A 25,878-nucleotide genomic window follows, 5' to 3' on the forward strand; every position below is an offset into this window, starting at 1 on the left:
GGGAGGGAGGGAGGGAGGGAGGGAGGGAGGGAGGGAAGGAAGGAAGGAAGGAAGGAAGGAAGGAAGGAAGGAAGGAAGGAAGGAAGGAAGGAAGGAAGGAAGGAAGGGGCTCCGATCCCAAAGGATGGGCTGGCCACCCCTCAACTTTCCATGGATCTCAAGCTAAGCCTTTAGAGATAGATAACCCTTCCGTCTAAATTCTGGTTTTCTCAGCCCTTCTTCTTTTAAAAAAAATTCTGCGGGTTTTCTGCCTCCTCTTTTTTCCTTCTCTGTCTTTTTAAGACTCTCCAGACCCCCCCCCCTTTCCCAATTTTTTTTCCCCCTTCGTTTAAAAGTCTTGATCACACACACACACACACACACCTTTCTCCAGATTCCTTTCTCCCGACTCCCTTGTTTTGTAAAAGGCGACCAACTTTTTCTAGCTGTGAACTTGCCTCCTGGCTTCCAAGGCCCACAGACTCTGGCCCTGTTTTGCTTCTCGCGGCCCCTTCTCTCTCCCTCTCTCCCTCTCTGCCTCCAAGACCCTCGCCCCACTTTTCTTCTCTGGCCCCGTCTCTTTGTTTTTAAGGGCTCCACGTTTACTACTCTTTGCATTTCTTTCTCTCGGACCCGCGCTCTATCTTCCCCCCTTTCCTTCCGTTCGCTTTCTCTTCCCCCTTTTCTCCTTCTCCTTTTCTTCCCTTTTTTTCTTCTTTTCTTTCTCCTTCTCTTTCCTCATTTCTCCTTCTCCTTTTTCCCCTTTTCCTTCTCCTCCTCCTTTCCTTTTTCCTCTTTCTCTTTCCCCGTTTTATCCTTCTTTCTTTCATCTTTTCTCGTTCTTTTTTTCCTTTCACCTTTTCTCTTTCTCCCCTCCATCCCCTTTTTCGCTTTCTCTTCTCCCCCTTTTCCTCTTCTCCTTCTCTTCCCCCTTTTTCTCCTTCTCCTTCCCCCATTTCTCTTTACCCTTCTCCTTTTCCTTCCCCCTTTTCTCCTTCTCCTTCCCCCTATTTTTCTTTCTCTTTCCCTTTCCCCTTTCCCCTTTCTCATTCTCCCTTTTCTCCTTCCTCCATTTCTCTTTCTCCTTCTCTCCCCCCCCCCGTTTCTCATTCTTCTTTCCCTCCTTTTTCTTCTTCTCCTTCTCCTGCCTCTTCCTACATTTCTCTTCCTCCTTCTCCTCTTTCCCCCTTTTCTCTTTCCTCTTTCTCTGGGGCTGAATCATTCTCCCTCTCCTCAATTCTTGGGGCCCCGCATGCCGTCATCGCCGCTCTTTCGACTTCAGGCTGATGGCGGAGGACAGTAAAGTCTCTCCTGTCTCTCTTTTCTCTCTCTCTGCAATCTATATAGATCTGCATAGCCTCCATTACAGGCCTCTAACTTATTATTATTATTATTATTATTATTATTATTATTATTCCCCAGTGAGGAAACATTGTTTGTGTTCATGTCTGTTTACAGTTATTCTACAAATAATAATAATAATAATAATAATAAGGGAAGATTGATCTTATAAATTAGTATTGAATTATCATTCACTTTTACACAGCTTGCCTTTCTGTTATTACTGTTGGTAATAATTGATGTTCGTGACACTCAAGTAAATCCTACTGTTAGTCCAGAGCAGAGCAAAACCATTCGTTCAATTGGATTTGGCCACGTCTTCAGCGAGTCAATGGGTCTCCTCTGGTTGGAAGAATGGCATCCCAGCTTAAGGGTTTTGAGGAGAAGAGGGAAATGTTTGTACTGTGTTTTTTGGATTGTAAAATGCTTTGAGTCCAATTTTTTTTTGGGGGGGGGGGAAGCAGCGTACAAATAAATATAAATATAACAACAATTACAAGAGCATTGGGAAACTGGCCAACACTGCGTTGTTGGTGGATCTTTGGCATCCTAAAGAAGCCTCCCCTCCTATTTATTAATACATTGCAGGCAAATCTTCCATATTTGTGCCAATATTCTTACCAAATACACCCTCCACAATGAAGCATCTTTAAAATCTAGACATAGCTGGAGGAAAGGGAATGTGGGAATGCAGACTTTATGAGGAAAGCAACCCAGTATCTGGGCAGTTTCGAGGAACGTGGTTTGTAGCAATCCATACAGTATTACTAAAAGTAACATGGCTGCTTGGTGTTGTACAATCCTACTCCTGGATTAATGCTAGTCCAGGATTAAAGCCTTGCATAAATGCAAGGTAAATGTTCACACAGCTTTCTATTCTTGGACACCAGACAGTTGTTTCAGGGCAAACAACCACAAATCTGAAGCAAAACGATTTGTGGATAACCACCTCTACCAAATCTCTTCCAGTATATAAACATTTTAAAAATTTAATTAAATGCGGAGGAAAGAAAAATACAAACCATGGGTTTTATTGGCTAGTTTTTCATTCATTCTCAATGATATATTGCTATTTTTCCCCAGTACAGTTGTTACTTAAATTTTAGATAGGTTTGTATGTGAATACTGGCAAAATCATTTCAACATATTGTTCCCGAAATGTGTCTAACTAAAATGAATGCAGGCCCTCGTTGCAGCCATATTTTACATACAGAAGAGAGCCATATTGCTTTGAAAATCTGTATGAAACCATTCAGGAATCAAGCTGCATTTTGTACATTGAGAGAATGAGACAGAAGACTGTATGGTAATGATTTTCAATCCTAAAATACATATTCTGGAGCCTAAATCCATTTGCTAGTCCGAACTGGATTAAATCCTGAGTAGCAAATCCACATGTATAAACCTCCCTGATTCCATGGGTCTTCTTTGTTATCTTTATACTCCAACTTTTGAGTCTAGAAATTGGATATGAGTTCATTTAAAACCAAAGACAAGACACACAGGTCTGCTCTAGTTGAAGGTATATTGTGTTAGACTCCATTATATTTTCATCTCACTGAAAGAGATACAGAGACTGCTCTTGGAAGCAGCAGACTAGACCCAAGTTTAGTTAAAACAGGCCCATCCCAATCAATGGAGCTTAAGGTAGTCATGAGCAACCTAGCTTCCATTGATTTTAATGAGTGTGCTCTAAGGATGACTAAATCTGGATCCAGAATATTGGATTTAACATGCTTAAACTGGTGCTGCTTAAAAGTACCTCTACTGGAGTTACTGTTTAAATACTGGGTTTCTGAGACAGAGGTTTTGGCATGTGCTTCCTGTCTGTCTGGAGTAATGCTTTCCTGCTGAGATGTTAATAAATAACACTGGATGCTGGTGGTGGATCTTACAGTATTATATATTACTGAAATATTCATACCGAATATTTATACTCCTTGGCAGCTGCACTGCCACAACCATACTGTGCTGTGGGAATAGAAAGGCGCACACATTAGTGCTGTGCAAATTATTGTTGTTGCTATCTGCATGACTCCATTTGAAGAGTTATGAATTCATTTAATTGCCCATTGTAGTTGTGCTGCCCAGGATAAGCAGCAATGTTGCATAAATGAATCTAGGCATTACAGTGAGTCAGTGGCCCTGTCAAGGCAGGACCTGGGGCCAAATGTCCAGGTCAAGAGCAGAACAAGCAGAAGGATCAGCTTCCAAATACACTTTGTGTGATTATTACATTTTGAAGTAATGCAGTCAAAAAAATGCCTTCCATAAGAGCACTAAGACTGAATCTGCACTACAGAAATGAATGCAGTTTGTGGCTCCATGCTATGCTGTTCTGGGATCTGTAGTTTGTTGTGACATCAGAGCCCTCTGACAGAGAAGGCTAAATATCCCTTAAAACTACAGATCCCAGGATGCCATAGCTTTGAGCCATAGCAGTTACAGCAGTGTCAGATTGCATTATTTCTGCAGGATAGATTCAGCCTCAGTTACCTAATTCTACTAGATGGGGAAAGTCTTCTGCAGGAGCTGTGCTCAGATTCATGGTCATGGAAGGACTTCGGTTAGTAACATCCATTTAAACTAGGTTTGTTCAAGAGAGCTTCCTGCTACATTTTGTGTGTGTGTGTGTGTGTGTGTGTAAAATTTAATAAAGACTTTAAAAAAACAAATATATATATATATATATATATATATATATATATGGAGAGAGAGCTTCCCGCTATTGCACTCTTACTTTTTGATGTGCTCCTGGAAACTGAAATATTAAATCAGAGTAACAGATAATGCAGGTGCTTAGACTTTTGTTACAATCAGTTCTGGACAAAATAAAACCCTATCCTGCTATTCATTGATCTCTATGAAGCTTCAGGATGGATCTAGAAATTTGCAGCAGACTGACTTGGGGCCCACAGCCTTACAGCTACATAATGGCAATAAGACTGAAGCTGCTGCCACAGTGTAGAAATACAGCAGTTTGATGCAACTTTAACTCCCATGGCTCAATGGTATGGAATTATGGGATTTGTAGTTTGACAGGGCACCAGAGCTGTCTGACAAAGAAAGCTAAATATTTCCCAAAACTACAAATCCTAGAATTCTATAGCACTGAGCCACTGCAGTTAAAGTGGCATGAAACTTCTGTATTTCTGCAGTGTGGTTACACTCTGAGTTTTGGGTAATGTTGATAATGCACACATGCATATACAGTATACATATAAATAAACATATACATACACACATATGCATATATACAGTCATGCCATGAGCTTTATATACTTATTTTTCAGACACAGGCCCAAAACTGCAGAAATAATCCAGTTTGACACTGATTTAACTGCCCTGGTCCAGTGCTAGGGAATTCTGGGAATTGTAGTTTGACAGAGAAGGTTCAATGTCTCACAAAACTACAGTTCCCAGGGCAGCTAAAGCGGTCTCAAACTGGATAAATAAATAAATAAATAAATACTCTTGGTGTGCTATTTTAACTAGCTATGTTGTCAATAATAAATCCTTGCTGAGAGGTCACACAACATTGCAGTATGCTGCATCAACATGGCTTTTCAATTTAGGTACTGAGTGGCTTATATAGAATTCAGTAATGGTCTACACTGAAATAAAGCTAATACTATATGGTTTGAAACACTTGCGTGTATGTGCCTTCAAGTTGCCTGTCACCACGAGGCCATGAATTTCATAGGGTTTTCTTTGGCAAGGAAAACTCAGATGCCTTTGCCAATTTCTTCCACTCAAATATGGCCTACATGACCTGGGATTCGTTGGTGGTCTCCCACCCAGGTACTAAACATGGCTGATTCTGCTTAGCATGCTTACCTACTAATAAATTAGTTTAAGACTTTATAACTGCATTTGAGTCAGTATGAATTATGGACAAGGCAGACAGATTTGTCTTAAGGTTCTATCTTGTATGAGACCCCAAGGACAAGAATAGTTCCGCTTAGGTGTTTTCTTTTTAATTAATAAAGCAGAGAGATAAATGTTTATTTTTTTAATTTGCTAAAACGATACCCTAGGAACATTTTTAGGCAAACACACTGTGATACAAACTAACACAACCAGGGCAGCAAATGGTATCTTCCTCCCTGTCTGCCCCACTTCCAACCCCAGAGAAAACGCACAGTATCCCAGAGCATCCCATTTATTTTGGACAGAAAATCTCACACACTCTTTTGTTATGACTGCATTTTTATAGGCAGGAAAGGGGGCTTCCTGCCTGTAAAATACAATCAAAATAAATTAAATAACTAACAATTTCCTGTCATTTTATGACACTTACACATTTCTGCTTAAGGACAGGGCCAGCTCTGTGCAAAATCATAATAAAGTCAAGAAGTGAACTACTAAGTCCATTCTCAGCTGATTGTCCAAGGACTGCCCATTAGGCCTGCAACCCAAGGGATCCTCTCCTCCTCAGAATGGCCAAAGAAATAACAAGACCTGAACCATAACTTGGGAAAGCTCATTTGTCTTTGGGATCACAACTCCAAAAATCCTCCAGGCCATCCTTGCCAATGGCCATGGGGACTGGTGGGTTTCTGAGTGTTGTAGTCCAAAGAAAAGGAGGATGACATTATTGTTGTTATTTGTGAGCCACCTTGGGTCCCTTTTTGGAAGAAAAGCAGTATAGATGTGAAAATAATAATAATAATAATAATAATAATAATAATAATAATAATATGGAAGCGCTGGCTTGGATTGAAGTGAATGTCTTAGTTTCAGCCACAACCTGCAAGTCCTAGCTATGGTGGTTGGTCAGTTTCTGAGTGTTGTAGTACAAAAAGGAGGATTGTAGTGTTGTTGTTGTTGTTGTTGTTTGTGAGCCTCCTTGGGTCTCTTTTTGAGAGAAAGGTGGCATATAAGTGAAATAATAATAATAATTATTATTATTATTACTATTATTATTTGGAAGCTCCAGCTTGAACTGAAGTGAATGGCTTAAGGGTTTCAGCCCCAGCCTGCAATGGTCTGAAGTCTGCAGAAGGGTCTGGAAAAAGGAAGGTGCCATGACCCCTTGTGGTGAAACCCTTTCTAACATTCCTCATCCCAATGGTCACTGGAGGACCTCGCAGAGCATCATGGGACTGCAAGAGCTGAAAGGAACAGCCAAGACCAAGAGTAATCTAACCCACAAAACCTCCTTGCACCCAGAGGCACTCCATCCCTTTCAAATCCTGCCACAAAATCTCTATAGGAAGGTTACATTTAAGACCACAGCCCCATGCACCATCCTAGGCCTTCCAGAAACCTACTGTTTGTGGATGTGATTTTTTATCTCAATGATATTGCGTAGTTCTTTCTAAGGTTTAAACTGAGGGACAAAATGGTAGAAACCAGGGTCGATGTTATTAATCCACAGGAACAGACCCACAGGCAGTCCATACTGCGATGAGGTCTAGTTAAACTTCCAGAAGAGTGCTTTTCTTGCTAGCCCCTTTTGTCAAATTTCAGCCCATCCTAAAAGACTAAGAGTTTTGTGGTACCTTGAAAATGAACCCATTTGAGGGAGGATTACAAGATCCAGACATATAAAGACTGAGCTGCTGTTTCTTAACCCATAGACTAGCAGAAAGGGAAACATGTCAATTTTCTTGGGCTAGATTTTGGTTAGATTTTCCTGCCACAGCCCTAAAATCAACTTGTCTTGGGATATCGAGTCTTACCATTTCTTCATCCCACTTGTACAGTAATCCCTTCCCTCTACATCTCCCCTAAACAATCTGGAACCAACCTGATGATCCTGCACAACATTTCTCAGAGAAAAGGAGCCCTGTTTCCAATGGATTGGAACAGTTTGTGGTCCAAGCAGCACTATCCGATTAAAAACAAAGAGCCGATGGAATAAAAAGGATGGAAGCGAGGAGGAGGAAATCGAGGGAATATCCTGATTTAAATCAGGAAGCCCTGTGCCTAACAATAGCTGCAGAGTATAGCTGTTTTAAAGAGACTGGAGGGATTTTGGGGGGTAGAGATACGATCATATTAATAAATAAATCTTAACTAATAAATGATAAGATGAGAGGTAAATCTTAACCCTACCTGCCTGCAGTTCCTATGCAGTGACAAAGAAACCACCAGCTGTTTTGGACTGGTTAAGGACTACTTCATGATGGGGGAAAGGCCATCTTCGTATGCTCAGGGATACTCTCATCTTTCTTATTACCCTACAGGTGTGTTTACACATTATGATCGTACTCTAATGTTGGAGGATTGGGACCAGCTCCTATTAAATTCCAGTTGTCCTCAGCAATGGACAATAATTAGGAGCCAAATGGATCCAAGGTTTGTTAACATTGTTTTGTTTCATTGTTTTAAAAACCAGTCCAAATTTCCGAAGAAAGATGTGACAGAAGTGAAGAAGGGAAGGCCAGCATTTCCAATCCCTGAGTTGCTGGAGCAAGATTTATAGCAAAACCTAAACACTGTTAATAATTTGAAGGCCTCTGTTTTGCATTCTCTGTTGGAAGACAGTGAGACTTTTACATGGCTCTTGTTTTATGGAATCCAGTGCTTTGGAGTTCATGCCCAGCCAGGGTTATCCCTACTTGTTTTAACCTCCTACATAATTTTGTAATAATAATCCCGGCGACACAGAGAGCGATTCATATGACACTCAGTCACAGTAACCCCTCTGTGTGCAAAATATAAAACAGGAATTCTGCAGCTGGTTACTTTCCGCTCTGAGTTTCTCTCTTTATCACTGACAATTTAAATAATGTGTGCATATATGTAGGCCTATGCACATTCACATACAGTCCATGCACACAGGCATACACACTTCTGGCAAAAATACATACCCACAGTATCAGAAATAACTTTAGGGAATTCCAGGTGCAAAGTAAAGTTAGGACAAAGACTGACCTCTGAGATAGAGGCCAGACACACAAAGACAGGGACATGTGTCTATAGGAAAGCTTGGGACTTCCATCCAGAACTGAGGCCTAAACTCTCCTCATCCTAGGAATTTGTGGCTCCTTGGTTTTCCTTCACACTCAAGATGGCCTGCTGTCCGAACCGTAAAAGAGGACAAGGCATGGCAAAATGCAGGACACTCCAGGAAAAGAAATGTAGGACGTGACCAAATCAAAGCTTTAAAAAAGCCACTCATATAAATATAAATTCATGCTTCTTAGTCATGCTCAAAATGGAGCACATTGTAGAATTCCTCCGGAGAGAAGCATGGAATGGAGGCAGGGTGACTTTTGTTCATTTTAATGTATGTTTTTAATAGTTATCTGTCTAATTGATGTTTTAGGGGAGGTTGGAAACTATTGGGACATGAGGTTTAGTATGTATTTTTTAACTGTAAGCTGCCAAGATTGCCATGGACAGCGAGGCGGGATATAAATAAAGTAATATTTGATTATTATTATTATTATTATTATTATTATTATTATGTCATAAAGATGTCACAAAAGAGAACAAGGCACCCCAAAATGTAGGAGAGTCAAGGAAAAAAAATGAAGGGCATGACCAAATAAAAGCTAGAAAAAAATCACTCATATAAATATATAAATCATGCTCAAAAAGAAGCACATTTTGGAATTCCTCCTGCAGAAAGGATGAAATGTAGGCAGAGTGACCAGATCTCATAAAGATGTTGCAAAGGAGGACAAGGCACCCCCCAAAAATGTAGGACATTAGAGAAAAAATGTAGGCCATTACAAAATAAATGCAAAAAAGCCACTCATATAAATATAAATCCATGCTTCTTAGTTATGCTCATAATTGGAGCACATTTTGAAATCTTTCCTAGACAGAAGATTGAAACGTAGGCCGTGTCCTGGAAAAGGAGGACGCCTGGTCTGGTCACTTTGGCCTCAGGCCCCTGTTTTTCCTTCGCACTCCGGGTGAATTACAAAATGCCCTCCATTTGGAGCATGATGCTCCAAATGGAGGGCATTTTGTAATTCACCCGGAGTGCGAAGGAAAAATTCCTCTTTAGAGGAGGAATTCAGAGATAGAGCCGTGATAAGTCTATAGAATCAAAACCTAGAGAGATCTTGCAGCAGCTTTGAGACTAAGGTCCAAAACACACTGCAGAAACAATCCAGTTTGACACTGCTTTAATTGCCCTGTCTCAATGGTAGGGAATCCTGGGAACTGTAGTGAGAGATTCAGCGTTCTCTATCAGAGAGCTCTAGTACCGCAATAAACGACAACTCCAAGGATTCCCTAGCATTAAGCCAGGGCAGGTAAAGTGTTCTCAAAAACCGGATTAGTGTGTTTTGGACCTCACTGAAAGAAAGAAATTGACAGCATGATCTTGCGCATTCAAATGCATCTGAGGAAGCAGACTAAGGTCTAGGAAATCTCCTGCTGCCAACTTCTTTCTTTCAGTGTGAAGTCGAAGGCTTTCATGGCCGGCATCCATCGTTTTTGTGGGTTTTTCGGGCTCTGGGGCCATGTCCGAGAAGAGTTTCTTCCTGACGTTTGGCCAGCATCTCTGGAATCTGGCATCTTCAGGTCTTCTTTCTTCCAGTCAGTCTCCAAGGTGCTGCAAGGCCTCTCTGCTGCCTCCTGAAAGAAAGACGTTGGCAGCATGAGCTTTCCAAAGGCATCTGAGGAAGCAGACTAACGTCTACGAAAACGCATGCTGCCGATTTCTTTCTTTCTAGACTCCTTAGGGTTGTAACTTTGGTCATTGAATGCTTTTGCGGCGAAGACAGATCGGGTTCCCCTGTTGAAAAGCCAAGGAATCAGCTCAGATGGAGGAGATGTCCTGGAAAAGGAGGACCCTTGGAAACCCAAGGGACCAGCTGAGAGGCCTGAGGAAGGGAGACGAGGGCTGAGGAGAGAGGACAAGGCTTTACCTGCAAAGGCACTTTTCCAGAAGTGTCCGACGGCGGGGCTGGGCTCCTTGGAGCAGCACATCTGAGGGCTGTTCCACCCTCCGGCCAAGGCCCAGGGCTCGTGGTAAGGGTCCACGGGGAGCAGGGCTTCGTGCCTGGCCTCCCCCGAGACCGCCGTCGGGCCTCCCAGGCTCTGGACCACCGAGACGTCCAGGTAGCCGGCCATCGGGGGCTGTCCGGGGTGGTACGCCCCTGCCGCCGCCGCGTAGCCCGGGTAGAAGGCGAACTCGGCGGGGCGGCTCTGGTACTCCTCGACGACGGCGGCGGCGCTGCAGGCCTCCATGTACTTCTCGGGGTAGGGAGGGTGCTGCGGCGGCGGAGCCGGGGCTCCGGGCTTGAGGGCGCCCCGGGCCACGCGGTAGGAGTAGTAGCCTCCGCCGAAGCAGCCGTAGGAGAAGGGCGAGGCTGTGCCGGTCGTCGAGGCCAGGCAAGGCTTGCCCGAGGGCTCCCCGGAGACGGACGGGGGGCAGTCCAAGGGGCCGGGGTAAGCCGAAGGGAGCGGGCTCCGGCAGGGGAAAGGTGGCGGTGGCGGCGGCGGCGGGGGGGCTCCGCTCAGCAAGGCCTCCATGCCGGGGCTCGTCTTGTGGGAGGCCCCCTCCGACGCCGCCGACGGCCCCGACGCCTCCTGGGCCTCCAACCGGCTCCTGCGGGGCTCCTCTCCGAAGGCCGCCTCGGGCTCCATCCAGGGCGCATGGGCCTCCGCTGCAGCCCGGCCGCTCCGTCGGGGAGAGCGGAGGCAGGAGGAGCCGGGCTGGGAGGAGTCGGGAGGGCGGCAGGGACGGAGGTTTTATGCCAGGAGGAGGAGGAGGAGGGTGGCGGCCTCCCTCCCTCCCTCCCGGCCTCCTTCCTCCGCCCGCCTGGACGGCTCCCCCGCGCGGCCCCGACGCTCCCGATGCAGCAGCAGCAGCAGCAGCCGCCGCCGCCAAGAAACCAAGGGCCGGGAAGGGCCAGAGAGGAGCCCGGCGCCCATTGGCTCAGGAGGAGGCGCCGCCGCGGAGAAAGGGAGGGAGGGAGGGGGGCTTTGGTGGCCAAGAAGAGGGGGAAGGGGGGGGGGGGGGAGGGGGCAGAAAAAAGGCGTCCCCACGTGACCAGGCCCCTCTCTAGGAAGGGGCGGCAGAGTGGTCTTTCTCAGCTTGCCTTTCCTGAAGGAGGGAGGCGAGACCCCAATTCCCACCCACCCCCAATTCGCCCTTCCCTCCCTTCCCGCTCCTCACTTTTCTTTCCCCCAGTTTCTCTTTCCCCTCCCCCAGTTCCCACTCCCCCGAGTTCCCCCTCTCTCCCCCATCGTCCCTCACTTCCTTCCCCCCTGCCGCCGCCGCCAGTCCTCTCTATCCCTCTTTCCCCCCGGTTCCCTCTTTCTCCTGTCAGGTTTCTTCCATTCCCCAACTGCTTTCGCACAGGTTTCCGTCTCCCCCCATTCTTCCTCCCCCAGTTGCCTTCCCTCCTCCCTGTTTCCTCTCCCCCAGTTTCCTCTTGCCCCCATTCCTTCTCCCCCAGTTCCTTCCCCTCACTTCTCTTCCTTCAGTTCCCCTCCCCCTATTTCCTCCCCCTCTCTCCCCCAGGTTCTTTCTCCCTCGGTTCCTTCTCCCCTCGACAGGCTCCCTCATTCCTCAGGCCCCCCTCTCCCCCCTCCAACGTAGAATTGGATGTGATTGGAGGCCAAAGAGAAAAGCACGCCCTGCATGTGGAGAGAGAAACGGAGTGGCCGTTTGTGGGATTCACAACAGGGAAGGAAGAGGAAGGAAGGAAGGAAAGGAAGGAAGGAGAAGAAGGAGGAGTCAGGGTGGATCTTCCTTGAGAATGGAACTGGTGTACTTATGCAAACAACCACACAATAATAAAATGCACACAGAGCATGTGAAGAGAAAGAGAGTGAGAGAAAAAGGTATGGAAGTAATTTTGTACTAGACGTTTGTAGAATTCAAAGAGGGGGCGAAAGAAGGAATTTGGCCAGGTCCCTGGATGGACTGTTCATGGAGATTGAGTATTGATGCCAATTCTATGCACCAAAAAGGTTACATCAGTGCATAGGAGAGAGAAGGAGAGAGAGAAAGATGGCTAGAGAAGTCATTTGTGCTGCACTTCTGGCAGAATTCGAAATCAGAAAGAAGGAGGGGATTTGGTTCCAGAGCCCTGGATGATGGTTCATTGAGATTGGAACTGATGCGACTCATTAACATTGTGTGTGTGTTGTGTGTGTGTGTGTGTGTGGGTGTGTGTGTAGTGCATCTGGAGAGAGAAGGAGACAGAGGCTATAGAAGAATAGGTACTGGCCTTTTGTAAATGAAATCAGGAAAGAAGGGAGAAACCTGACCATGTCACTGAATGCCTGTTCATTTATTGCATCCTGATCCTGGCTGATAATAGGTTGTTTCCCTGTCTGCCCCCACTGCACCTCGTTTGCATTCCCTCTTACTGTCTTTGCTGCAATGGCCCAATTTTCAATACCAATTCAAAGGTTTTCTGACTCTGCGGACATGGACTTGATCCCTTTTCCTCCCTTTTTCGCAAGACCTCTTTCCGAAGTTGGGGAAATTATTAAAAGAAAATTGGTTCGGTAGGCTTATTCGAAGGGATTCTAGAAAGAGATCAGGCCCCCAAAAAGCCCAAGAGGAAAGAAGGGAGAATAAAATTTTGCCACTAAGGAAAAATGTCGATTTAGTTGGGAGAAGAATAAAGGTGCAAAGCGAAACCGGCCCGCTGTAGCAACTACTTTTGCGGGAGTTACTGGGATAGAGATTGGGAGATATTGCTCCTGGGTTGCTAAAGGCCGTTTTCTTATAGACAGACCCCGGGATGGTTGGAGGGAAGGGAAAGCAAGAACTCAGCCTCAACCAACACTTCATAAATAACTGTTGACAAGTTGAGTGTTTGAAATGCTTGGAGTAAGGGATGCGGTTATGCAGGAAGTGGGGCATCGAGGAGCCATGGTGCAAATACATGCAAAGAGAGCATGGATATTATATATATAAGACACATCTGTGGTAACAGAAATGAATCGAGGAGAAGAGAAAGGAGGGAGCCTTACGATATTTGCTATATTACATCTTATATTTGGAAGCTGAAAATAAAAAACATGAGATTTGCAAGTGTTAAAAGATATCCGTGGAGACTTCAGCTCCTAAACCTCTTGGAAGCAATATACGACTGGCTTTCAAAACTTTAGGTAGGATTTCATACTTTCAAACATCTACCAATATATGATATGATAGCCCGAAAACCTCACAAAACAACAATGATTGACTTTCCAAATAAGTATGTTCAGGATAGGATTTCATACTTCCAAGTCCGACTAGGCACCAAAATAAGAAAAGGCAAGGAATTGGTGAGCAAGTGCAGATATAAACCCATATAAAGGTCGCTTTCATCCATTTTCCAGTCAATCTGTTTCGTCTCCAATAAAATATTCCCCTGACCAGGCGTCCTCCTTTCCCAGAACATGTCCTCCATCAACCTTCTGTCCAGGAGGCATCTAAATGTCTCATTTGAGCCTGAACTAAGAACCCCACTTGATATTTGTATGAGTGTTTTTAGCTTTGGTTTGCGTTTTTCTTGAACGTCCTACATTTCGCAGCGCCTTGTCCTCCTTTGCGGTTGGGGCATCTTGTTCGCCCCTGCTTTAGTGAAAATTCGTGTTTTTTCTTCATAAAGGAAAGAGTGGTTTTTACTTTTACTTTTCGGGAGGGGTCTCTCCAATTGCTCTACTTCGTTAATTTGTATATACCGGGGTTGCAAATTAGAAACAAAACAAAACCCGGGGGAGATAGAAAAGCTTGGAAGGCGTTTATTTAAGGAGAGCAATAAAATCCTATGTATGCTTTAATACAGATTGTGTCTACGCTTGTGTGTTTCTCTCCAGATTTCTTTTATTATTGTTATTATGGTTATTATTGTTCTCTTGGATCGGCTGGGCATGGAGGAAAAGCACTGGTCTAACTGGGTGGGGAAAGGAACTGGGAGAAAGTTTGTTGTGTGCCGACAGTCGTTTTCCCCGACTTTATGGCGACCCAGGGCAACCTATCTTGGGTTTTCTTGTCAGAGGGGGGTTGCCTTTGCCTCTTCCGAGGGCTGAGAGAGTGTGATGCTTGCCCAAAGTCACTCCAGTGGCAAAGCAGGGATTCAAAGCTGCATCCACCTGGAGAAATAACCCGGTTTGGCACGCTTTAACTCTTTGTCTGGCTCAAAGGCTATGAATTCTGAGAGTTCCATAGCCTTTGAGCCAGAATTCCATACCGTGAGACCAGACAGTTAAAGCGGTGCCAAACCGGGTTTTTTCTACAGTATGGATGCAGCCCTGGTCTCCAGAGTCCAGAGCTCAAACCATTGCCCTACATTGGTTTCTCCTGGGAGAAGACCTGGTTCAGTCTTCTCCTGCAAGGGATTGAGAGCGACATTCTACAAAGGATTTTCTCCACTTTGCAAATGGAGATTATTACATAGCTTCTGCTCCCGAGAGAGGGACAAAACCGAATCACTTTAACCATATTACACCCGAGGAGTACAATGCAACTTTCATGCTAGACTAGGCTACACTATTAACAATTTAATAATATAGACTTGCATGGAAAAAAAACTTTTTTCAAGTGTACTAGTTTTAATGTTTTTGGGGGGTGCTGAATTAAAACAACAACAATCAGATGTCGTACAAAAAAAGCTCTTTTACAAATTCGGTATTTGTATCAGTTCGGTTGTTTTTTTATGAGTTCGGCTTTTGATTAATGAGGACGTAAAGTTCCAGTGGCGAGTTCTGGTGTTGTTTTTAAAGGGTTTTTGCGTTTCATATCACGAAATACAGTGGTTTTGAAAGTCTTTTGGAAGCTTTAACCTCTTTCTTACACTTGCAGCGATGATTATTTGTAAAATGGAGTAGTTCAGCCCATATTAAACACAGAACCTCAAAGCAAGTTGTAGGGGGAAAGACTCTGTGTTGCGGAGCAAATCCAATTCATATAAACCAGCATATTGTTTTTTAAAAATGTTTAATGCCCTCAGGTTTTCAAGCCGCCGGTGTAATATTCCTGCATTTAAACCAATAACATTCGGGGGTAAAAACAGCAACAAACGCTGCCCCAACTAACTCTGCTTTAAATCTACTTGAAAGCCAATAGCATTGAAATCCAACTCTTTTCGAAAGCTCCCTACTGAATAAAAGGATGGGACTGCATTAGGAAGACAGAAACAGGCAATAACTTAAACTTGCCTACAGTTCTGGTTGCTAGAAAGAAGGGGGGACCATAGTCATTTGACACTGAAATAGAAGATATTTGCAAGTTTTACATGAGTGAAAAGTTGGGAGGGGGGGTTGGGGACCTATGGAGTGAATCAAGACTGATGGTTTTCTAATTTTAAATCAAATTTAATACAGATAGAGGCAACTCTGTGGCCTGAATCGTCCAAAATTCAGTTGTAGTTCAGGTTCATCTGCCTATGAAATGTCCAACCATGGATAGGAATAAGTAAGGAAGGAACATAGATGATTGATATAAGAGAGATTATGATAAAGAGAGATAGAGATAGATAGATAGAGAGAGAGAGAGAGAGAGAGAGAGAGAGATACCTATGTTGTATACCTGGCAAAACACTGAGTTCTTAAGGCAAGGGTTGGAAAACTTTTAGACTAAATCCTACACTTGTTTATCTGGGAGTAAGCCCCACTGATTTACTCAGCGTATTTCGGATTATTGATTTCATATTTCGAGTGGACCTAATAAGGGAATGGCTCCCGTCCCATGATTTCAGTGGTTTGTCCTAAGGACGAGATCCAACGGTTTGTCCGGTTCGCAGTCTCACTCACTCCCCAGCTGCAAACGAGAAATAACTTTTGATCCCTTCTTTTGGTAAAAAACTAACGACTAACGAAGCCGAGGGAATCTGCATCCTCCAACCTCCCTCCCAATAATAAATTCGGTTTTAGTATTGCATGGAAACATAAGTTGGGGAGGGTAAAAATGAAAGCGGGGGGTGCATTTTGTTTGTTTTAAATTAGATAAAGCTTTGCCAAATCTGAAAATCAAGCAGACATAATGTTTCAGATGTGGTCTGTGTGACCTGTCTCCTCTTTCCTCTCTCTCTCTCTTTCTCTCTCTCTCTCGGTTCTAACCCGCCTTGGGAGTCTAGCACTTGTGGTTGAAAAGAGACCTTTAAATGCGCTTTTTAATTAATTAAGGAAATGTCGCTGAATGGTTGCATTCCCCTAGAGTGGCGCTAGCACTTTATTTAAAACTTGGCAGGCTATGACAAAGATAAAAAACTGTGTGTGTGTGGGTTTTCGTGGGGGCTAGCAGTACCATTGTGTTGAATCGTAAACCATCTTGACTGGTGCTTTTTTTATAAATCTAAAACTGATTTATATTTTATCAGATCGAAACCGATCCTAAGGTTCACGAACACCTTCCTCATTAATGCTCTTTAGGATTATATTATAATGTAAATTCTAATGTTTGCTGCAGGCTCGACCTTGTAATTCATTCCTTGAATCTGTTAAGAGACCTCAGACCCCAAATTTGTGGACCCTTACTGAAAACGAATGCATTTCTCATGACTTTGTAAACCGATGGAGCATAGAAAGAACATGCAATATGTTTCAAGATAAATACCTTTTGCATTTAAAGCACGAAAAGCGCTGTGGGTTTTACCACGGAGTACAGTATATTCCTAACAAAACTGAACAAATACTAGATATGATCAGAAACAGCCAGAATTTGGATCATCGACTTTAGTGCTGCAGCAATGGTCTTCTCATCCGTTCTAACTGGGAATGCCATAATCCTGGTCCGGTGCAAATAATATCTCCAACTGTGGTCCAAAGCACACACTGCGAAATAATCCGTTTGAGACGCTTTAACTGCCCTGGCTCAGGCTAGGGAATCCTGGGATTGTAGTTTATTGTGGCCCCCAGAGGTCTCTGGACAGAGAAGGCTCAATGTCGCACCAAAAGATACAGTTCCCAGCACTTGAGCAGGGCAGTTTAAAGCGGCTCAGACTGGATATTCTGCAGTGTGTTTGGACCTGTGTCCTTTGAAGGCGCAATACGTAATTTACAGGTGTATCCCAGAATATACCGAATTTACAGGATAAATAATAAATTTAGTATACACGCAGCTATTTTTACGGAGACTGTTCAGAGGAGGCGTGCCATTTCTTTCCTCTGAGGCTGAGAGAGTGTGACTTTTATGGAGTCACACTCTCTCGCCTCAGAGGAAAGAAATGGCAAACCTCCTCTGAACAAATCTTGCCCAGAAAAAAAATCGTGATAAGATCATTTTAGGTTTGTCAAAAGTAGGAAACGACTATCATAATTTAAGACAACTTGGCAGCCATCCTTTTTTTTTTCCTATCAAGACAAATTCTGCAGACAATTTACAGACTCTAGGAGTGTCCACATTGCAAAATTAAAACAGTTACACACACTTTAACCATGACAGTTAAAGGGGTGGGTCAAACTACTTTTATAAGAGTGTTAGTTTTGTTAGGTTAGCCAGGTTAGTGAAAGTCGGCTTTATGGAGTAGTATGTTGCGGAGGATAGACACTGGCAGCCATGGAAACCCACTGGGCAAGTCCACCTCTCAGCTTCAGAGGAAGGAAGCGGCAAACCTCCTCTGAACAACCTTGTCCAGAAAAAAAATAACCGTGATAAGGTCGCTTTAGGTTTGCCAAAAGTAGGAATTTTAGCATCAACAATTTAGGCAAGATTGCTGTTGTGTACTACTTAGAACTGCATGAAATCTCGTGTATTCGGATTCTTTGCTACAATACCTTTAGGGTTGGATTAAAAGTCTGGAGACCAGGTTCAGTTCCTATTTGGCCATGAAACCCACTGGGTGACCTTGGGAGGTCACACCGCTCCAGCCTCCGATGAAGGCATGGCAACAATCTTATCAAGGAAACCCCATGAAAAGCGTGCCTAGGTCACCATAAGTCAGAAACGACTTGAAGGCAACCAACAACAACAACACCCAGGGTTGTTCCCTAACCTTGTTCCCCAGATGTTTTGGACTCCAACTCCCAGAAGCCCCAGTCAACAGTCAGATTCTGGAAGCTGCGTTCAAAACATCTTGAGAACCAAGTTTGGGAACTACTAAGTTTAGCCTTTGAAAGGGTGCGTTTCCTGAATCAGATCAACGGGATCCTTTGGAAAGGAAGAGATGGGCGATTTTCTTCATCCCTGAGAGTCACGAACAGATGGCTCCTTGTCTTACAAGGCATCACTAATTAGTTAAGGATCCATGTCAAAGGAGGGATCGTTCAGACAATAGCCATGTGTGCTAGGAAGCCCTGGTGGGCCGTTGCTGGATCTGGGATTCAGACAGCGAAGTATGTCTGCCCTTCCCCTGTTTTTTTCTCATCCAAGCCCCCCTCCCTCCCCAAACAGTCCATGCATCCATTGCTAGGAAGCGGACTGGAACATTGTGCCTCTGCACTGGGACTACGTGACCTGAACCGTCTGTATCCCATCGAGATAGACCTATTGAACTACCTGGGAAATGGGTGGGACACAGATTGTGTAAATTCTTCTTCAGGTTCAATGGATCTATTCTAGACATAGGTCCCTACCAAAACCCAGAACCAGTTTGTACAACTCTTGTCTCCGAAGCAGGGTGACCAGACCACCAAAAGTGAAAACCTTTTTCTCAAGTGTGGCAAGTTAAGGCTGCAATCCTATACAAGCACTCCCTGGGAGTATGGTCCAAACACACTGCAGAAATAATCCAGTTTGACACCACTTTGACTGCCCTGGCTCAGTGTTAGGGAGTTTGGGAACTGGAGTTTTGTAAGGCTGAGCCTTCTCTGTCAGAGAATCTGGGCCACAATAAACTACAATTCCCAGGATTCCCTAGCAGAGCTGAGCATAGCAGTTAAAGTGGTCTCAAACTGGATTATTTTGCAGTGTGTTTTGGACCTAAATCCCCTGGAGTTATGGGCCCGTGTTGAACAGACAAGTGTGCTGTTAATAGACCACAGAGCAATCCCCTAGATATCTGTCAGATGTTAAGATATATATATAAATAACAGCATCTCAGGTAATATGTATAGGATTGCAGTCTAAGAGGGATTCCAACCGCCCATTGTATCAAGAGATGGCTACTGAATTCTGAGGTTGCTTGCCATGATTCCTTTTGCTGAACATGAGAACAGGATTTCCTTTCCACACAACCAATGCCAATGCTATGATGAAGTTCCATAGACCTTACAAAGACCCTCTCTTGGAGAGCTAGTGTGGTGCGTAGTTTGAGTGTGGATTATGACTTTGGAGACCAAGGTTCAATGCAACAGCTTGGCCATAAAACCCATTGGGTGACCATGGGCAAGAAGCCAACTCTCTCAGCTCAGGGGAAGGCAATGGCAAACCTCTACAGACACCCTGCCAAAGAAAACCCAATGATAATAGGGTCGCCATAAGTTGGAAACGACTTAAAAGCACACCAACAACACAATAAATAGCAGATGCAGCTGAGCCCTGTATAATAAGCCTGAACATCCTTTCCTCTTCCTCTCATCCTTTCAACGAGGACTAGGTAAGTCTCAATACTCCACTTTTTTGTCCATTTGTGGACACCCTTCAACGGCTTTTAGGCTCGAGTCTAAAGTAGTTCATCAGGAACCAAACTAAGGAACATGAACAAGAGAAGGAGCAAATGGCTGCCCAGGACCTATATGAAAGAATTCAACAAAGGAAGTATTTTTTGGACTAAACAGTCCAGAATCATGGCTGGGGATTCTGGGGAAAGTAGTCCAAGGGAAGTCACTTTCAGGTATGTAGGCACACATACCTGAAGGAAGAAGGAATTTCGCCCTTAATTTCATGAGCCAGTTCAGCCTCATTTACAAGAAGAGGAAAAAAGTTTCTACTACTGGGACTTTTTCACCATCCTTCCATGGACTGCAAATGGCAAAACTAACATACCAAGTAACAGACATACATATAGTTACCAAATCTGCATATAGAGAAGCATGAGCACAGGCAAGAATTATTTTTGCCTCATATATAGCAGATGATTATATAATATGTCTCCGGTTGTGGGGGGGGGGGAACAAAACAAACAGGGACATGGAAAAACCCAATTTAATGAAATAACGTCATTCTGAACTATTTTAACACTGGACTTTCACTCCTAAGCAGCGACTTGGGACTGAGAAACCTGAAGCCTGACAGGCCACTACGAATTGTGTGTATTTGCATGTATGTTTTTACAAAACCTTAAAAACACAGGATACAGTGAACAATAATCATGGCAATGCCACCAACAGAACACCTACCAACATGAGAACCCTTAATGAGTCGTGCTCACTTCTGCGACGCCCAATCACTGCGGGAACTCTGGAGAGACCAACAAAAGAGACACGGTGAGGTCCGGGGCAAGCACTTTCCCTTTCATCACAGCTGCCATTTAAAACTTGTTCAAGTGAGAATTTGGGAGACCTTCACTTGCCTTTCCTGTTCTGTTTCTTTTCTGCTCAGTCCCTTTGGACCAAGGAGGGTTGATCACTCCCACCTGTTTCTGATTCTGCTATTGGGAGGGAACCTGGGTTTTGGGTTTCCTATTAGTATGAATGTGTGAGTGATTGGCCACTATATCTTCCCTTGACTCCGTAAGGCAATAAAGCCTAAATGCACATTAGTAGTGAAATCCAGCTGTCTGGGCTAGTGGCATTGATTGCTTTTCTCTTGTGTCTCAGACCGGTCCCCCCATTCCTATACTGTCTGTGCCCTGTCGCTCCCTACCTACTTGTCTGTCTTCTATACTTGTTTTAGTCAGTATAGACCAGGATGGGGGGAGGCGTCTTCTACCCCCCATTAGATCTCATGGTTCATCATTTCTCGAAGTATTGGACATCCCTGTCTGTAATGTTTGAAGACATGAAAACCAAATGGCGGGACGACTGGCACCCAGCCTAGAAACATTAAAGGTTTAAAAATAGCCAGTGGACCCACCATCGTGGGCTAAAAAATGACAAATACGGGTTTGATAATGGAAACCAAAGAAAAAAGCTTGTAAGAAAGGACAGAAAGATCCGAGGAAGAAGAAAAATTGATTCTTCAAAGCCTGTCAGAAGAGCCACCTCCACCATATTTGTGTCTGTCACAACCAATGCTCCACTACTCCCTCCACTGGCTGGACCATCGTCCACACCCAGACAGGTCACTTCACCACTGACACCTGATGCCACTTCGACACCTCCGTCCCCGATATTGACCCTTGAAGGCAACTTTACTTAGAAGAACTTAGGCGAAGACTTCCCTTAAGTCCCAATGACCTGATGGAAGAAGAAAATCTGACACATCAGAACAGACGAAGTACCTCCTGTTCGTACAGTACCAGTTGTAGTTCCTCAGGAACCAGATGATACTGGCAGCTCCCAGGGATATGCAAGTGTAAATACCTACAACATAGTACCCTTTAACACTTCAGACCTCCTCGTTGGAAACCCATGGACCTCTATGAAGAGCAACCTGATAAGTTCTTGATATGGTGTCTGGAATATATCTGCTCAAATCCCACTTGGATGATATTCAATGATGCTTATTTGATGACCACCAAACAGCGCATGCAGATCCAAGATAATAGAAGCAGCAACACGAGCAGCAGCACCAGCTGCTGGCCAACAAGATACGACTCCCTTTGTCCGCTTTAGCTCTCATAGTAAATCCCAGTTGGGACATCCAGACCCCTGAAGGACACAGAACCAGACCCAATATCAACTGCCTTCCTAGAACTGTGAAAAAAGGAAGAAAGAGAATGAACAGCAAAGGATCCATGATGTCTTACAAGAGAAAGATGAAAGAAGGCTTATCGTCAGTATAGCCCCCTGGATCTGGAAGATTCTAAGAAGAGACAAGTAGTAGTCATGAGCTATGTTTCCCAGTTGGCTCCAGATATCTGGAAGAAGTTTCAGAAAACTGAAGGATTTGAAGAAATGTCCCTACCCAACTAAAAGCCTTGGCAGACCGAGTTTATCAATTAGGATGTAGAAGAAAAGTGAGAAGCAAAGAAACAGATGCAGGAAAAAGCAAGTTTGCTGGCCACAGCATGAACCAAGAGAAAGGAGGAGGACGACGTATCCCATTGGGCAGAAATCAATGCGCTTACTGTAAAAGAAGGGCCATTGGCGCAGTCAGTGCCCGGAGAGACCAGAAGAGAGCATGCAGAATGATGATGCACAAGCACAAGGACAGGACGTGGACAAGGATAGACAAGGAAGGGAAAGAGGCCATGAATTCAATGCTAGAGCTCCCCCCTCTACCCCACTTCCCGGGCTGTTCCTGCATGGCCATGAGAGATGCGGAGGAAGAGATGAAGAAGAAAAGGTACCTGGAAACCAGAAGCAAGTGGATAATAATGTTGCTGATCGTCCTGTTACACATGAGATGCACTCCTGGCCTTAGTGGATTACCCCTATGAGCTCAGTATGTAGACCACACCTTCCCCTGATGTAGACACCTTGGGAATAAGGGGGGAGATAACTCTTGAAAGACAGCTTAAAGAGCTGGACCAGACGGTTGTAGAACTTAGCCAGTATACAGAACAAGTGCTGTTGGGGATAACAACCCCTACACATGGGCACAAACCAGGAGATTTAGTTTGGATAAAAAGTTACAGGAAGATGCTTTAGGAAAAAATGGGAAGGTTTATTCATGGTTTTACTAACCATTCTCACTGCTTTAAAGTTGAAGGAAATCCTGCTTGGATCCATTGGAGCACAGCCAAACCCGCTGCCACAGAGGGATGGACGGTTACCAACCAGAAGGACCTAAAGATGACCCGGAGGAAGAAATGCCCGCCAGTGGATGCGACAGGAGAAGCCTCCTCGGGACAGGCAACCGAGTCAGGGAAATTCTGAGGGGTGCTGCAACCCCCCCAACCTGGAAAGAGGAGGTGGTCACCACCCGAAGAGAACCTACCCTCGAGAAGTTTCAATTTAAACTGTCTACTTGTGGTGATCTTGTTCCTGTGTGATTTTGATCATAATGTGGCTACGTTTCCCCCTATTGTAAAGTAAGACAAAAAGAACCAGATCCCTGCAAGTCCTGAGTCAAAACTGTCAGGACTGGAAACAAAATTGGAGAGACCCTGATTTTATCAGAGTAAATATGCATGTCAGAGAATGAAGACACGATGTATTTTTAAAAACATAACTTACAGTTTGTGTCAGAAAGATCAGAATTATGTCTGTTATGACCCCAAAGAAAATCCTGTACAATGGTATCTGCAGGCTTATTATGCCCATGCAGGAGGTGTCCTACTTCAAGAGCTACTGTAACCATTGAACCTTTCAAGCTATCCAAATGGCCCACCCATTGTGGAGGGCTAGGGTGGCAAAAGACCTATGTCCAGAATGATAAATATATTTGTCCTGAAAAGGGCATTAGTACCAGGTGCAACAATCAATGTCCTTATTGGAATTGTGTTGGCTGGGCGACTTGGCAAACTCACGGCACTAGTGCTACCTTGGTCAAGGTCGCAGTCCAAACCAACTGTAAGACACTCCAGTGTAATTATGTTAATTTCACCATCAACAATCCCCACACATTTGTTTCAAAGTTTGGAACCCAGTTTGGTATAAGAATACGTGGAAAAGGTTCTGACCCCCTAGGTCTGTTTGCCTTAAAAACTGTAAAATACACAAAAGAAGGAGATTCAATTTCACAATCCTTCTTCACCCAATTTTGGGAAGAAATGAAAAGACCATTTGAGATCCCTGAAGTTGCCAAGAATTTGTTTGTTACTTTTGCTGAGATTGTAGCCAGTACTTTAAACATCAGTAATTGTTATGTATGTGGAGGAATGCAGGTTGGAGACTAGTGGTCCTGGGAGGCTGCAGAGCTAAATATAAGTCAACCTTATAATGGAACTAACACCCCCCAACCCCACAGCCAATGGATATTAAAGAATGCTATTGTAAGCAAGTGGTGCATAAATGGAATCAGTCCCAAGGCCCCTGCCATAGGAAGATTGGCTTGTGAAACCATGATTATTTTAATAATAATAATAATATGTTTTATTTGTATACCGCTTTTCCTATGATCAAAGCGGTTTACAGCATACATATGCATATACAACAAAGCAAGTAACAAAACAAAACAAAAAAAAACTCTGCTTCTCTCCCCTCAAGATGGAGGTCGGGGGAGGGCTCTTCTTCTTGGCAGGCAGAGGCCTGTTGTTTCTTGCCTGCTTCTCTCCCCTCATTTTAAATGAAACTGATCCCATCAACCTCATCTATGGATGGTGGCCTAACATTAGCATGATACCCATTAACCAACTCTGAAATGAGTCACTTAAGTTGAGGCTCAATCTCTCCCTCCCTAATAGTAACCCCTGGGATGCTCCTAAAGGATTGTATTGGATTTGCGGCAGGTGTGCATATTCCCAACTGCCAGAACCATTGGATGGAGTATGCACTTTAGGAGAAATTAGACCGTTTTTCCTCATCCCTTTAAGAGAAGGAGAGACATTAGGTCAACCTGTATATAACTGAAAGAAGAGAGCCCCACTTATTGGAAGTTGAAAAGATGAAGAGTGGCCTCCTCTGAGAATAGTCCAATATTATGGTCCAACCACCTGGGCTGCTGATGGAGCCTATGGCTATCTTACTCCCATTTATATGCTTAACCGTATAATTTGCTTGCAAGCTTTATTAGAAATGATTACTAATGAAACCGCCAGAGCCCTGAGCACCCTTTCCAAAACCCAAAACCAGTTAAGAAACGCTGTATATCAGAATAGGTTGGCTCTTGACTACTTATTAGCAGCAGAAGGAGGAGTTTGTGGAAGATTCAACCTCACAGACTGTTGCCTCCATATTGTTGAAAATAGTAACGTGATTGAAGAGATTGCTGATGAAATAGTCAAGCTAGCCCATGTTCCGGTACAAACCTGGAAAGGATTTGAATGGGCCAAAGGACTGGGTACATGGTTCAGCTGGATTGGGGGGCTCAGAGGCCTTGTAGCAGTTGTAGCAGTGTGTTTGCTTTTATGTTTAATTTTGCCTTGTATCCTACCCCTGTTAATAAATTCTATCAGAGGAATGATGAAACATATAGCAGGGAGAAGAGCTGCAATACAAGTTATGGCTCTCAGAGAGACTTGCCTTTCCTTGCCATCAAAAGAAGTTGATACTCCATGACCCCAAGGAGTTGATGAAGTATCAAAGGGGGGAATGTGAGGGTAAATGAAATACTTATTATTGTTTAAATAATAACAAAAATAACAAAATCAAACTTTGGCTCGTAGCTAAATCGAAAGTGACATGTGTAGTAGATGAGTTAAGCATTTCAAAGAAATGGTGTGATATCTGGGAAAACAAAACTTAGTGTTATCTCCTGTTTGTTGGAATGTTGGGATGCAATACAGGGCTGCTCCCCGCTTTGGTTAGTTGTGCAGTTGGCAGAAGCTATTCCCCCGTGCCAATGCATGCAATAAAGCTGAACCGCAGACCTGGTCTGGAGTCTTCTTTATTGTGACAGCGGATCTTAACAGACAGACAGACAGACAGACAGACAGAGACAATGTCCATTTTAAACATATGGGTTTGGTGTTCTCACGTCAGATAGATAGACAGACAGATAGACGATGTCCATTTTAAACAAATGGGTTAGTATTGGTGTTCTCAGATAGATAGATAGATAGATAGATAGATAGATAGATAGATAGATAGATAGATAGATAGATAGATAGATAGATAGAT

The 25,878-nt window shown here is 44.0% G+C and overlaps 1 protein-coding gene across 1 annotated transcript in view; it reads right to left on the minus strand.

The window, feature by feature from the left end:
• HOXB13 (homeobox B13) overlaps positions 1-10,875 on the minus strand; it is a 56,586-nt gene extending 45,711 nt beyond the window's left edge. The window contains exon 1 of the mRNA XM_042473639.1: positions 10,155-10,875. Within this exon, the coding sequence (XP_042329573.1) occupies positions 10,155-10,875 (721 nt within the window). The remainder of the gene's footprint in view (positions 1-10,154) is intronic.
• Positions 10,876-25,878: the final 15,003 nt, after the last annotated feature.

This window comes from Sceloporus undulatus, chromosome 6 (assembly GCF_019175285.1).
Source record: "Sceloporus undulatus isolate JIND9_A2432 ecotype Alabama chromosome 6, SceUnd_v1.1, whole genome shotgun sequence".
Classification (NCBI taxonomy): Eukaryota; Metazoa; Chordata; class Lepidosauria; order Squamata; family Phrynosomatidae; genus Sceloporus; species Sceloporus undulatus.